The sequence below is a fragment of the Gossypium arboreum genome, chromosome 1 (assembly GCF_025698485.1).
Source record: "Gossypium arboreum isolate Shixiya-1 chromosome 1, ASM2569848v2, whole genome shotgun sequence".
Classification (NCBI taxonomy): domain Eukaryota; kingdom Viridiplantae; phylum Streptophyta; class Magnoliopsida; order Malvales; family Malvaceae; genus Gossypium; species Gossypium arboreum.
This window is the reverse complement of record NC_069070.1, coordinates 1,358,549-1,373,624: the sequence shown is the minus strand read 5'-3', so window position 1 is coordinate 1,373,624 and position 15,076 is coordinate 1,358,549. Positions and strand designations below refer to the sequence as shown.

Genomic DNA, 15,076 nt, shown 5'->3' with positions numbered 1-15,076 from the left:
ACTTTAGCAAGTGCCAATCATCTTCCCGATTCTTGTTCTGAACCACACAACCTAAAGCGAAAATTCAACAAGTACTTTTTCATCCTTGGTAAGCTTGCTAATTGAGAGTAAATTATAGGAAAGATTTGGAACATGTAAAACTTTATCAAGGGAAAAATTTTCAGTAAATCTAACTGTCCCCATTCTAGCCACCAACGAGTAAAATCCATCAGCTATGCGAATCCGAGAGTGATCATGACAAGGTAAATAGGTGTGAAACAAACTTAGATTACATGTCATGTGGTCGGATGCACCTGAGTCTAGTATCCAAGAAGTTGTGATAGGTTCGTGTGTAGTATTTAAAGCAGTACCGTGAATAGCTAGTGACCCACTGGCTATAGGAGTCCCGAGTAGTTTATGAAGAACCTCAAGTTGAGTTTTGGTTAGCCGAAGTTTATGAAGAGTCTCATAGGAATTTTCGGTGTCACCCACGGGAGTAGGGTTTCTAACAGAGAAAACAGAACAAAAAAAGAGAAGAAAGAGCAGAAACTACTGAATTCCTGATGCTCTTGATACCATGTACAAATTTAGGAAGAAGAATTATTCTTATTTCTTCTAATCGACTCTGACCTTTTAAAGAATAGCAGGAAAAATAAAAAGGAAATAATCTCTAGAAATTAGCCTATCCCTAAAAATTAGTAATTTGACTATGGCTAATAGTACAAGGAAATTCCTAGAACTAAGGTAGAAAATCTGCTTAATTTAAGGAATTCCAACATACTATCTAGTAGTATCTCTCTTATAGTAATACTGAATTTTTTCAACTGGAACATAAAACTTGAATGCACAGTATGATCTACAATGCATAATTGCATATTCAAGTCGAATAAAGGTCATAAATTTGCTCTGTAAAACTCAAAATTCAGTCCTTACCATCTCTTGTTTTGTTTGTTGCGGTTTCAATATTAGTTTCACTAGTATCTCTCCCACATATGCCAAGGTTAAATTTACCTCCTTTGTTGGTTCCTCTTGATCGATCACCTACATTTGCAATATATAGATGGATAACAAAGTAAAAGAAAGAACAGAACACGAGATGAAAAAAAAAATAGTATATATCCATCACTCGAAGATTATTTCTCGATGAACTTACCCCATTGTCCATATAAACTCAATAACACCAAGACACATTACCAACAAAGTAGAGTTATGCCTCAACTACTCTTTATTAACCTGATGACAAGGTTGTTATACTAAGTTACAAACTTATTGTTCAATTATTTAACATGGTATCACAATAGGATCTACCGTTCCGTTTGCCATATATAATCCCTAGTTCCTACCTCAGGGTTGTTGTGAATCTCGGCTCCTTTCCCAGTGTCTGGGGGCAGAGGAAAGTAGAATATTAACTGTTCATCCTCTTTTTGCACAAGATCTCCTTGAATACTGAGAGGATTTGTTAGCGTTTGATTGGTAATAACCCGTAGCATTTTGTTATGCGCCTTGGCGTAGGATCTAGTCACAAGTCTAGACGAGAAAGAATTCTTGCTTCGACCTACGGTTACTCAAAAAGGCAGATTCGTCCTTGACTGAACCCCCCTCAAAATAACGTTTCTTTTGATAGAATAATTGCTTAATTCTTTATTTCATATTGGCAGCCTTTTATAGACTGTTAATAACAAATAAAAGAGTCCTAATTGACATAAAATAGAATTCCTAACTTAGAGTTTATGAAGGAAACAAAAATCTTATATAGTAAAACTAAAACTCTTAGTAAAACCTGATATAATAAATAAATAAATAAAACTAAAAACTCCTATTGCAATTAAAGTGTCCATATCATTAATCCCCTTATCGGAATTGAGCTTGTCCTCAAGCTCAAATTCAAAATAAACTTCAGAACTTATCCAAAAGCATCTATCTCATCATCATCTTGCTTGCCTTCAACATCTGGTACTTCTATCCAAACTAACCTTTTACATTTGTGTCCCATGTAATAAGACTCGTCACAATTATAACACAGCCCTTTAGCCCTTCTTTCTGCCATTTCTATCCGTGTCAATCTCTTAATAAATGGTACAGAAGAACCTATTTTGCCGTTGTTCCTGTTGGTTCTATTGTTTGTCCCTCTCCTTTGCAATGTTCGAGTTGTTGGAATGATTGAATTCTTTGTCGTTGTTTTGGGAAGTTGACCAGTTTAGATTGGTTTGAGATAACATCTTGGAAGAGACTTTTGTTTACGTTCCAAAGCTCGAGCCATATCCATTGCAACTCCAAGGTTTCCGGTTGTTGCATCTCAATATCAATTCTAAGTTCCTCTACCAATCCAGAAGAAAAGGTTTACTTGTTGTCGAGGTTTAAGATCGATAGTCCTAGCAAGTAGTGATTGAAATTGGCGTTGATATTCTTCTACCGTCCCAGTTTGTCTCAAGTTTGCAAGTTCCCCCAAGGGGTTATTACTCATAGGTGGCCCAAACCTGATATGACAACACTCTCTGAAGCGTTCCCAATCCAGATTTGCCTCCTCTTCTTCGATTTGATCAAACCATAATTGTGCCTCTCCTAAAAGATGGAATGAAGCTAGGCCGACTTTGTCTTCTTCGTTGGTCCGTTGATTGCCAAAAAAAATTTCGCATCTTTTTAACCATCCTAAAGGATCTCCAACCCTATCATAAGTGGGAAATTCCATCTTAGAGTATCGTGGCACCATGGCCCCACCGTGTTGCGAATCTGAATTTCTTTTCTTGCCTTCATTGCTGCCTTGTTCTTCATTATTTTTTTCTGAATCCCCTTTCGTTGTCTTTTGGACCGAAAGAGATAACATCGCCACCTGCTCCTCTAATGCTTGTTGCCTTGTAGCCATTTGTTCCATGAATGCCTCCACTTTTTTGTCAAAATTTTTCGTCACCCATGACGGTGGCTCGATACCAAGTTGTTATGCGCCTTGGCGTAGGATCTAGTCACAGGTCTAGACGAGAAAGAATTCTTGCTTCGACCTATGGTTACTCAAAAAGGTAAATTCGTCCTTGACTGAACCCCCTCTCAAAATAACGTTTCTTTTGATAGAATAATTGCTTACCTCTTTATTTCATATTGGCAGCCTTTTATAGACAGTTAATAATAAATGAAAGAGTCCTAATTGACATAAAATAGAATACCTAACTTAGAGTTTATGAAGGAAACAAAAATCTTATATAGTAAAACTAAAATTCTTAGTAAAACCTGATATAATAAATAAATAAATAAAACTAAAAACTCCTATTGCAATTAAAATGTCCATATCACATTTCAACACAAGAATTCAAAACGTTGTTTAACATTTTTGTGACTGTGCCGAAAACCTTTTCCTCTTTTATTAATTGTTGCATTTGGTCCACAATGGCCTCTTTCTGTATTGCCGGAATAGGAAATGAACAGTGATATATCAAAGTGAATTCTATTGATCAAAAATGTCTAAATCCACCATAGCTAAGTCCAAACCCAAGCAAAGGTTGCACCCAAGCAAATGATGTGAACATTTTGCCAGACAAATCACAATAGGCGAACACTTTTGAGCCTCTAAATTGGTTAGATCAGAGCTTAAAAAGGCACTTCAAAATCCACATGACAAGCTCTCTTTGTCCAAAAATGACTCGAAAGATTACCAATCAAAGTTTGTCTAGAAAGGTATAAATAACCCAACCTAAGTACACCCTCTTAACCCAATGTTACTATGATGAGTTTTCTCCAAACCCTTTCTCATCCATATATCGATATAAGCATTCGGGAACTATATTTTTAGGCATTCCTCAATTAGACTCCAAAAAAATCATCAAATTCCATTAATGAACATGTACACCTAAAAAACCATATCGAACCGAATTAGTTTAGTTAATTCAATCGGTTAGCCGAAATTTATATGTTTTTATCTTTTAATCAAAATAAATATGAAAAATATAAAAAAAAATACATTGATAATATTCCTTGGTCTTGAAAGTTAATCGAATTAATTGGAATTTTAAGTCTTGAAACACTACATAATTATTAAGTTCGGTTAATTAGCTGATTTTGAATCGAATTAACCGATAACCAAAATTTCAAAAAAAATCAACTGACTTTCGACTAAATTAAATTTGAATTAACCGAATTAAATCGATTAATTTGATTTTAACCGAAATTTTAACCCCTACTAATCTCCGCCTCACTTCAATGAAATCCTCTCAAGAGGCCTATCCTACTAAAACTCATCTTTCTAATGAGAATAACTTCGTTATAGATTCTGTCACTTACGAATATACATTAAAAATTGGTTGGACTTTCAATAATAACCTATTTAATGAGTTTATAATGGATTTTTCACTGGAAAACGTACTGCAACATTTGCTGGTGTACATTTGTTTTTTTTTTATTTTGGTACTAGTTATTTTTGGAGCCATAACTACACGAGTAACAACTTAATATCACATATAAATTAAAAACCATTACTTATGAAAAATATGCCAATTCAACAAACATCAAGAACGGTCTTTCGCATAGAAGCTCGAGCTATTCTTGAAGGTTTACGTATTGCATAGGAAATAGGTTAGAGACAGTTAAAGATTGAATGCGACAATGCACTACTTGTAGAGTCCGTTCTTATGGGTAGTGCTGCCAGTAGTAGCCTAGTTGAATTACATTTAATTAATGTTTACCTTAAAAGAAATTAGAAGACAAGAATCTGTCACATTCTTAGATTTTAGAATATAGCTGCTGATCAAATGGTGAAATATATTTATGATAATCAATTTGGGTTGAAGCTTTTTGAAGATCCCCAATTTCAGTTTAAGAGATTTTACAATAAGATAGTAATTTTCTAAGTAGAGTTGTGTGATTTCATTGTTTTCAATTAATACTATTTGTTTTTACTTTTAAAAAAAAGATGGGTGTTAAAATTACATAATATATATTATATAGAATAATATATTACAAATTTAAAAGATAAATTAAGTTAAATTAAATTTAAAATTTGAATGTTTAAGTAAAGGCTTAATTCTTAATTTAAAATGAAATACTTATTTTTGATCTTATATTTTAATTTTATCAAACCGTCCCTAAAAATAATAAAAGATGGTTGTTGGTCTTTTCCTACATTAGAGCAACCATCTTTGGCCATCTTTAGGTAGTATAAAAGATGATTTTATATTTCTTTTTACAAAATTAGGGTATCTATGGTGGTTAACAACCACTAATTCTCTTTATCATAAGTATTTTCCAAAATATAATACGTAAAAGAACTTCAATAAAGTGGCAATATATAATTTACTCATAATTATGGTATGTTTAATTTACCAGAATAAAATAAAATTGTAATAGAATGTTATTTTATAAAATGTAATAAATATAAGAATAGTTTAATTGAGTAAAATGAACGAACTAGTAATAAATTCTCAAATAATAAAAATAACTTTTTCAACAATTATAAGGAATTTTGAGTAAAATAATTTTTTAAAAAACCTAAAAAATTAGCATCATTGCCCTTCACTTCTATTATAAAAGAAATCCTAAACTTTAATGATTAAATTTAATAATAGAAATATAATTAGTAAAAATCATCTAAAAATAAAATTCAAAGTACAAAACCAAGCTGTGTACACACCCAAATTACTATATTGATTAATGATAATATTGAATAACCTTCAAGATTCACTCAAGTTTTCTTTCTCCTTTGTTTACTTTCGAATTATTTTCAGTGTTTTTGATTTATTGATTTTATATTTGATATCTAGATCTAATGGGTCAAGTATTGGTGTTTAAAATTTAAAAGAATTTAAGTAAAACATTAAACTTTAAATAAATTTAGCAAAAAATTTAAATTTATTAAAAATATAGATCAAGTTTAGACTTAAAATTTAAGATTTGGCTCGGCTCATTTTTAAAAATTTGTAAGGTTTTATATTATGCAAATCTATAATAATATATAATATTGTAAACATTAAAAAACATTAAAATGAATATATATAAAATTTTAATAAATAAAAATACATAAATTATTAAATATTAAATTAAGAATAATACAAACTTTTTAAAAATAATATGGATGAGTTTAAAACAGGCTTAAATTAGTTATTTACAAATATAAGTAGATTTGAGCAAATTTTAGGTAGCATATAAAATATGTTAATATCATGTTTAAATCCGATACGAACTCAACCCAATGTATAAACACCTCTATTGATATATATTGAGAAAGAGAAAATGTTTTAACTTCATATAATTACTTTTTAAATATTCTTTAAGTAGGTTGCGAACAAAATATTTTTATTAATTTGAAGAGTTGTGAGAAAGTTATAATCAAAGCTTTCATAATTGAATCAGTGGTCAAATCAATTAGATCATTAGTTCGTTAAACTAATCAATTCGATTAGATTAAATAAATCAATAACAATTTATAAAAAATTTAAAAATTCGATTCAAATTGCGTAATTTAATCAATCAATACTGCAACTATTTAACTGATTTCAATTCATACAATTGAAGCTACAACTGATATTTAAATCTAAAATCGGAACCTTCTCGGTCTCACCAAACTTACTCTAAATCAAGAGCATAACTTCCATGGCTAATCAAATCTAAACTCCACACAACCCATTTACATCTCTTGAAAACTCCCAATAGACCATTGAGATTCAAACACAAAAACATACTGTCTGTATCTTCAGTTCATAAATATTCCAATAAACCATTGAGATTCAAGACCATCACACAAACACTTACATTTTGTATCTTCAATTCATCAACATCCTCAATAAACCATGGACAATGTATTTCAAAAAAGCAAATTACGCACCCCGTGGTTTCTTCGGCAAACTGGTTAGCTTAAGTTGGTTTTCTTGTAACTTAGCATCGTCCTTCCTCAGCATCATTCGGTTTTCTTTTAAGCCAGCTACGTCCTTCACCACCTTCAGTATGTTTTCTTTTAAATCAGCTTCGCCCTTCTCCACCTTCCGTTTGCCTTTCGTAATATTAGCTTTGTTCTTCTTGGTCTCTTCTTCCAAGTTATTCCTCTTGTTTTGCACCGTTACCTCCATATTTGTGATGTCTCTTAGCCCGAGCCTCTCTGGGTTACTTTCTTTATGGTCAGCTTCGGCTAGAGAGTTTGAAAGGATGTTCTCAAAATATGCATGCCTAAATAAAAAACTTGTTATCAGTATGAGGGTGCTTTTGAAATATCTCAGTGAGCACATTAGCATTGCGTCCATAAATGTTGTATACCTTTGGACAAGAGAGGTGTTCTCATGTGACAGCTTCATATTCTCTTGATTTGCTCTGGCATCACTGCTGCCTTCACCCGGATATTGATGTCCAAAATCTAAAGGATATTAATGTTGACAATTGACAAGTATAAGACCATTAAGATTATTATACTCCAAGTTTAAGAATGTAGAGACCAAATTATTTCTGTAAGTTGACATAATAGAATATCAACTTGCAGTCATTACCTGGCAGATGACGGTTTTCCAAATCATATTTTTCCACATCAAAGAACCACAGTGACGAAAGATCCTACACGCAGAAGAGAATCAGATTTGATCCAAAAAAATAAGCAACTTCAATTTCATATATATATATATGCCCTAATCTCTTCTTCCAATTTCTTCTTTTCACGAGCCTTCTCCAAGTTATTCCTTATGTTCTGCACCCTTACCTCTATATTTGTGATGTCTTTTAGCTCGAGCCTCTCTGATTTACTTTCTACATTATGGTCAGCTTCAGTTAGAGAGTTTGCAAGGATGTTCTGAAAATCTGCATGCCTAAATAAAAAACTTGTTATCAGTATGAGGGTGCTTTTGAAATATCTCAGTGAGCACATTAACATTGCGTCAATAAATGTTGTATACCCTTGGACAGGAGAGGTGTTCTCATATGACAGCTTCATATTCTCTTGATTTGCTCTAGCATCACTGCTGCCTTCACCCGGATATTGATGTCCAAAATCTAAAGGATATTAATGTTGACAATTGACAAGTATAAGACCATTAAGATTATTATAGTCACAGTTTAAGAATGTAGAGACCAAATTATTTCTGCAAGTTGACATAATAGAATATCAACTTGCAGGCATTACCTGGCAGATGACGGTTTTCCAAATCATATTTTTCCACATCAAAAAACCACAGTGACGAAAGATCCTATACGCAGAAGAGAATCAGATTTGATCCAAAAAAAATAAGCAACTTCAATTACATATATATATATATATATATATGCCCTAATCTCTTCTTCCAATTTCTTCTTTTCACGAGCCTTCTCCAAGTTATTCCTTATGTTTTGCACCCTTACCTCTATATTTGTGATGTCTTTTAGCTCGAGCCTCTCTGGTTTACGTTCTATATTATGGTCAGCTTCAGTTAGAGAATTTGCAAGGATGTTCTGAAAATCTGCATGCCTAAATAAAAAACTTGTTATCAGTATGAGGGTGCTTTAAAAATATCTCAGTGAGCAAATTAGCATTGCGTCCATAAATGTTGTATACCCTTGGACAGGAGAGGTGTTCTCATATGACAGCTTCATATTCTCTTGATTCGCTCTGGCATCACTGCTGCCTTCACCCGGATATTGATGTCCAAAATCTAAAGGATATTAATGTTGACAATTGACAAGTATAAGACCATTAAGATTATTATAGTCACAGTTTAAGAATGTAGAGACCAAATTATTTCTGTAAATTGACATAATAGAATATCAACTTGCAGCCATTACCTGGCAGATGATGGTTTTCCAAATCATATTTTTCCACATCAAAGAACCAAAGTGACGAAAGATCCTATATGCAGAAGAGAATCAGAATTGATCCAAAAAATAAGCAACTTCAATATATATATATATATATATGCTCTGATCTCTTCTTCCAATTTCTTCCTTTCACGAGCCTTCTCCAAGTTATTCCTTATGCTTTGCACCTTACCTCTATATTTGTGATGTCTTTTAGCTCGAGCCTCTCTGGTTTACGTTCTATATTATGGTCAGCTTCAGTTAGAGAATTTGCAAGGATGTTCTGAAAATCTGCATGCCTAAATAAAAAACTTGTTATCAGTATGAGGGTGCTTTAAAAATATCTCAGTGAGCAAATTAGCATTGCGTCCATAAATGTTGTATACCCTTGGACAGGAGAGGTGTTCTCATGTGACAGCTTCATATTCTCTTGATTCGCTCTGGCATCACTGCTGCCTTCACCCGGATATTGATGTCCAAAATCTAAAGGATATTAATGTTGACAATTGACAAGTATAAGACCATTAAGATTATTATAGTCACAGTTTAAGAATGTAGAGACCAAATTATTTCTGTAAATTGACATAATAGAATATCAACTTGCAGCCATTACCTGGCAGATGATGGTTTTCCAAATCATTTTTTTCCACATCAAAGAACCAAAGCGACGAAAGATCCTATATGCAGAAGAGAATCAGAATTGATCCAAAAAAATAAGCAACTTCAATTATATATATATATATGTGCTCTGATCTCTTCTTCCAATTTCTTCCTTTCACGAGCCTTCTCCAAGTTATTCCTTATGCTTTGCACCCTTACCTCTATATTTGTGATGTCTTTTAGCTCGAGCCTCTCTGGTTTACTTTCTATATAATGGTCAGCTTCAGTTAGAGAGTTTGCAAGGATGTTATGAAAATCTGCATGCCTAAATAAAAAACTTGTTATCAGGATGAGGGTGCTTTTGAAATATCTCATTGAGCACATTAGCATTGCGTCTATAAATGTTGTATACCCTTGGACAGGAGAGATGTTCTCATATGACAGCTTCATATTCTCTTGATTTGCTCTGGCATCACTGCTGCCTTCACCCGGATATTGATGTCCAAAATCTAAAGGATATTAATGTTGACAATTGACAAGTAAAAGACCATTAAGATTGTTATAGTCACAGTTTAAGAATGTAGAGACCAAATTATTTCTGTAAGTTGACATGATAGAATATCAACTTGCAGCCATTACCTGGCAGATGACGGTTTTCCAAATCATATTTTTCCACATCAAAGAACCGCGGTGACAAAAGATCCTATATGCAGAAGAGAATCAGAATTGATCCAAAAAAATGAGCAACTTCAATTATATATATATATATATATATGCCCTGATCTCTTCTTCCAATTTCTTCCTTTCACGAGCCTTCTCCAAGTTATATATATATATATATATATATATATGCCAAACCTTACCGGGTCAACCTCATGATAACCCTGTAAATAAGGAGAAAAACACGCACAATACACAAAATTAGAAACTGGCAGCTTTCATACCCTGGAGTTTTTTTTGTGCGAATGTTTACTATTTCTTGTTTTGATTTGCTCTCTTACAAACAAGTCGAATCAATCAAACAGCGCTAGGGCTAAATTCATTATCATTACTTGTTCCTCTTGAGGGGCCATGTACATTTGCAATATGCAGACTACAGAGTAAAGATTAATAACAAAGTGGGGAAAAAAAAACAGAACATGAGAGACAAAAAAAAAAGTTATTATATGTACACCTCCTCAAGACTGTTTCTAAATAAACTTACCACATCATTTCTATAAATTCAATAATGCGAGAACAAATTACAATAGAAAGAGAGGTCATGCGGCTACTACTTGTGATCTAACTTGATGAAATGGATATTATACTGTACTAAGTTACAGAGTCATAATTTTCATGATAAAAGTAAGGTCTAACGCTCCATTGATTAAAATACTAATGAAAAATTGGGTGGTTCTACTCAAAATTTTTACCTGTAGATTGATGCGAATCTTAGCACATCTGCTACAGTCAGGGGTTAGAGGAAAGTGGAATATGAAAGATTCATCGTCCGTTTGCACAAGATCTTGAATACTAACAGGATCTGTAAGCTGTTGCTTTGCAACATAAGAAGCCCAAACTTTGTTTAGAACTTCTGCCACCATGCGAAAATCCTTAGCCTCTGAGATTAATTGCTCTTTTTGGTCCTCAATAGCCTCTCCCTGCACCTCCATTTCCTTTTGCAATGCTTGAACTGAAATATAAAGAAAGCAGATGACGAATTTTAATTTAAATGATTAAACAACATGTAGTAAGTGAGATTGAGTCAGGAAGGCCATCCGCACAATTTATATCCTGAACTGGATTTGTTGGCTGGCTCAAAACTGAATGAAGCTCTTGAAATGCATTGTTGGAGCTAAGACTGAAACTGGGATTTTCGACAATCCCGGACTGCAATTTTCTCAACCATTGCTGTAGGAGGTGTGGGTCACGAAGGCGATTCATCGCTTCCACTACTATCACTTGTTTATCTTCCCATCTCCGCTACATTAAAAAAAAATTACTAAATTAAAAAAAAATAAAAAAAAAAACAACTACAGTGTATCTTGTGATCTATTTATCATGTGTTCATCTTCTTCGGGAATAGTTCTGTTCAAATCATAGTTATATCAAATTTGAATTTTCTTTCAACTCAAGTTGTAGTTATTGGTTGAATGTTCATTTATTTCATAATAATTTAAATTCAAATTGTCCCTGGAAAAAAATTGAAATTTTCTTTTCACTCATTTAGGTACTATTGATATGACTAAGTAAATTAAAATTTGGACAACATATACAATTTTTTAATGCAGAAGCAAGGAAGAAAAGAAGAAGAAAAATTGCATAAGAACCATAAGATGATAGTCCATGACTACTGCCTGCAAATCCTATACTTCCCTTCTTTGCTCTAACACAACATTCCTAGTATTCAAAAAGGAAAAACACACACAACATTCCCTCTTCAACCCCAGGGATTTAATGCAGATTTCCCACTTCACTTGACAAAGAGGATCAATTTGCACCTCAATTTTATCTTTTGTTCCCACTTTTAGCTCTATCTTTAGAAGAAAAAAAAAAGAACAATAATCTGATACTTGTAAAAAGTTTGCCACACTTGTGGTATATGGGGGGAAGAAAGGAGTCAGAAATTGCAGGATTGGCATGTTAAACAGAGCCTGGTATAGTTTACCCTAAAACAAAATATAAAATGAGAGGAAAAGTCTCACGGTAGTTCGATATTTGTCATCCCCATCCAATATCATACATATCAAGTCTGCCTGCAGCTCATGACAGTCCTGCATATATGGAGAGTAACCAAAAAAGTGGAACTATAATTAAACCAACCCTAAACAATAAAGAGTATGAGCAGATATTAGCAAGAGCAGTTAACAGAAGCAACTAAATAACTACTATTAGTTAGCCTTAACCAATTCTAGCTATGAATTAGTTAAGACCTTCATGTATAAATAACCAAGAGGTACCTTTGCTCTTTTACGATAGCGTTTATCTTTATTTGATGTCTCTCCATTATAATCCGCCATATATTCTATGAGCCAAGTACAAGCTGAGAATCAAGAAATATGATATAAGAATGTCATAAAAAATCTGAATATCTAAACTAAAAATCATTTCTGTCTTCTATTCAAGCAGTGGAGTTTAATATTGCTTACAGTTGCAGAGTAGACTTGTTATGCTGTCGAAGAACTGTTTATAATTGTTTTCCTCCAACTTTTATACCCGACCGAAGCTTTAATGAATTCGCACGATCCCACGAATTCGGCTTTTGGAATTATTTGAAAAATATAAAATAGAAATTAATTCAATCCCAAAGTTCCAAACTATCTGTGATATTTTTGTTTGTCAAAAAAAAGTACACAATTTACCGTTAATTCTTCGTTTCTCCTAATTAAATTCTGAAAGTGCATGGAACTTCGGAAGGGATGACCGTTTGTATTGACCTCAGCTCACCAATATACAGTTATTTTAGATGGTTAGACATGGGTATCTTCCATGTGTCAAGATTCCTATAAAAAGATATATTAAAAATTTTACCCTACTTCAATAAATATTTTATTTTTTTGTATTATTCGAGTAAAAAGCCGTTATATTTAACTTTTTCATCCCAAGCCCGTAAATGAAGAGGATCTTTTACTTTTTTAACCTTACAATTCCTTATACACTATCAAACAAAATCCAACGGTCTCAAGCAACTTGCTTTTTACACACTCTTCAAAGCGTAAGATTGCTATTAATTTACCTACAACTTTTATTTTCCGTTGCTTCATGTTATTAATCTAATGTATCAAATTAATCTTCACTTTTAATTTTTTAGGCCCTATTATAGGCAAGGGATAAACCCAATTTAGCAACTAAGAAGTAAAATAATAATAATAAATTAAAATGATCGAATACAAATATTTTACGTGAAAAATTCTTTTAAAGAGAATAAAAATTACGGGTAAAAATAAATTTACTATAACAACAAAAATAAAGAGTACAAAGTTGGAAATAATACTAAACCTTGAAACCTAAAAATAAGAACTCACAAAATATAAATACAAAATTCTATGAAAACAAATACCTAAATGTGTAATGGGTTATTTTTCTAAGGTAGAAAATAGCATATTTATAGGCTAAATTGTAAGTCAAATAATATTAAAATAACCTACACTAATCAGAATTTAAATGAGAGAAAAAAATTGAAAAATATGAGGCATAACCCCACAATATAAGTACTAAGGAGATCTTTGTACTAGGAGTCGAATATTCCTTCTACTAAAAAAAATAAACAAATTATTTTTTTGTGTATTAGATCAAAAAGTAAGACTTAAATACTAATAAATACTGAAATTATTTTTAATTTATCAGATTAGGCCAACTTCTAGGATAATTATGGGAATAGGACGTGTGACACCCCAAACAGACCAGAACAGACCAACCCTGTAACGTCCCCCTACCCGAGACCGTCGTTGGAGTCGAGCAAGAGACATTACAAAACTTATCTTAGCACTTAAACAGTTTTCGTAGTAAACTATCCATCTGCATCATGGTCGCTAAAAAAAATCATATCTCGAGTTACGAAACTCGAAATCTAATTCCGTAAATTTTTCATGAAACTAGACTCATATATCTACTTACTAACTTTTTTCTAGAATTTTTGGTCAGGCCAATTAGTACAGTTTATTAAAAAAAGTCTCCCCTGTTTTAGGGTTCAGCTACTCTGACCCTTGTTCACTACAAATCAAATTTATTCCTGTACAGAAATCCAATGACTATGCCATTTGTTTCAATTAAAAATAGACTCAATAAGGAATCCATACATATAAAGTTTGAGTCCTAATTCTTAATACACAATTTATGGTGAATTTCTAAAGTCAGAACAGGGAATTCAGAAATTGTTCTAACCCTATTTCACCAAAACGTAAATATCTCATAAAATACAACTCTTTTACCTATTTTATTTCTTCCATATAAAAATAGATTCATTAAGCTTCAATTACAAATTTTATTCATTATCTAATTCACTTTATACTATTTTTGGTATATTTCAAAGTTGGACTACCGCTACTGTCCAAATCTGTTTTAGTATAAAATGTTGATAACTAAGTTTATAACATCTTCATTTCTTCTCTCTACAATATTTACCAACACTTCCTTTTATTACTCTTCACTAACATATCAAAACATACCATACTTAAGGTTTTGGTAAGATTTACAAAACATACCAAAATATCGCTTAACAACTTAGATACTTTCAAAATGACCAAAAGACATCCTAGGTACAATGCCATTTTCCAAAAAAATAGAAACTTCACCAATTTGAGTTTGGGGATCGGCTTGTATGCTGAGTCCTTATACTTTCGTACCTAGCCTGTGCATGGAAACAAACCGTACGCTGAGAATACTCTCAGTGGTATTTCTATAAACAATAGCTTAATCAACTTTAAAACATGGTAATTCAAACACATTATTGCTATTATTCAATATCAATCAGTACTTTAATAACCTTTACTTTATTTACCCTTATTAACATAACTCGGACCTTTGAAGGATACGGATTCAACCCACACTCGGGATAAGCACATAGTGCTTTAAATCCGAACTTTAACATTATAGTACACAAAGTACTTCATCGGAACAAATCCAAACTTTAACGATGAGTCGACACATAGTGTCTCATTGACTCAATGTCGAATATCTCAATACTTCCAATTCCTATGACATGTCAACTATATCCGACTAGCCCGACATTGTTAATAGGGTATTCAAAATCACATTCATTTCAATATGGTAAAAATACTTACCTCAT

General features: G+C 32.5%; 2 protein-coding genes across 2 annotated transcripts; both read right to left on the bottom strand.

Moving 5' to 3' along the window:
* Positions 1 to 2,287: 2,287 nt before the first annotated feature.
* On the bottom strand, positions 2,288 to 2,842 carry LOC128293102 (uncharacterized). The gene has a single exon (XM_053028486.1). It carries the CDS (start codon positions 2,840 to 2,842, stop codon positions 2,288 to 2,290), a length of 555 nt encoding a protein of 184 aa, XP_052884446.1.
* Positions 2,843 to 6,382: 3,540 nt separating this feature from the next.
* On the bottom strand, positions 6,383 to 12,642 carry LOC108482274 (uncharacterized). Its single transcript, XM_053028462.1, has 21 exons — positions 12,438 to 12,642; positions 12,249 to 12,331; positions 11,994 to 12,062; positions 11,073 to 11,271; positions 10,722 to 10,981; positions 10,173 to 10,193; positions 9,949 to 10,012; positions 9,722 to 9,818; positions 9,529 to 9,634; positions 9,323 to 9,386; positions 9,096 to 9,192; positions 8,903 to 9,008; positions 8,698 to 8,761; positions 8,471 to 8,567; positions 8,278 to 8,383; positions 8,063 to 8,126; positions 7,836 to 7,932; positions 7,643 to 7,748; positions 7,437 to 7,500; positions 7,210 to 7,306; positions 6,383 to 7,122 (listed from the first exon to the last, which is right to left on the bottom strand). The coding sequence occupies exons 2-21, from the start codon at positions 12,306 to 12,308 to the stop codon at positions 6,777 to 6,779; spliced, it is 2,184 nt and encodes a 727-aa protein (XP_052884422.1). The 5' UTR covers positions 12,309 to 12,331; positions 12,438 to 12,642; the 3' UTR covers positions 6,383 to 6,776.
* Positions 12,643 to 15,076: the final 2,434 nt, after the last annotated feature.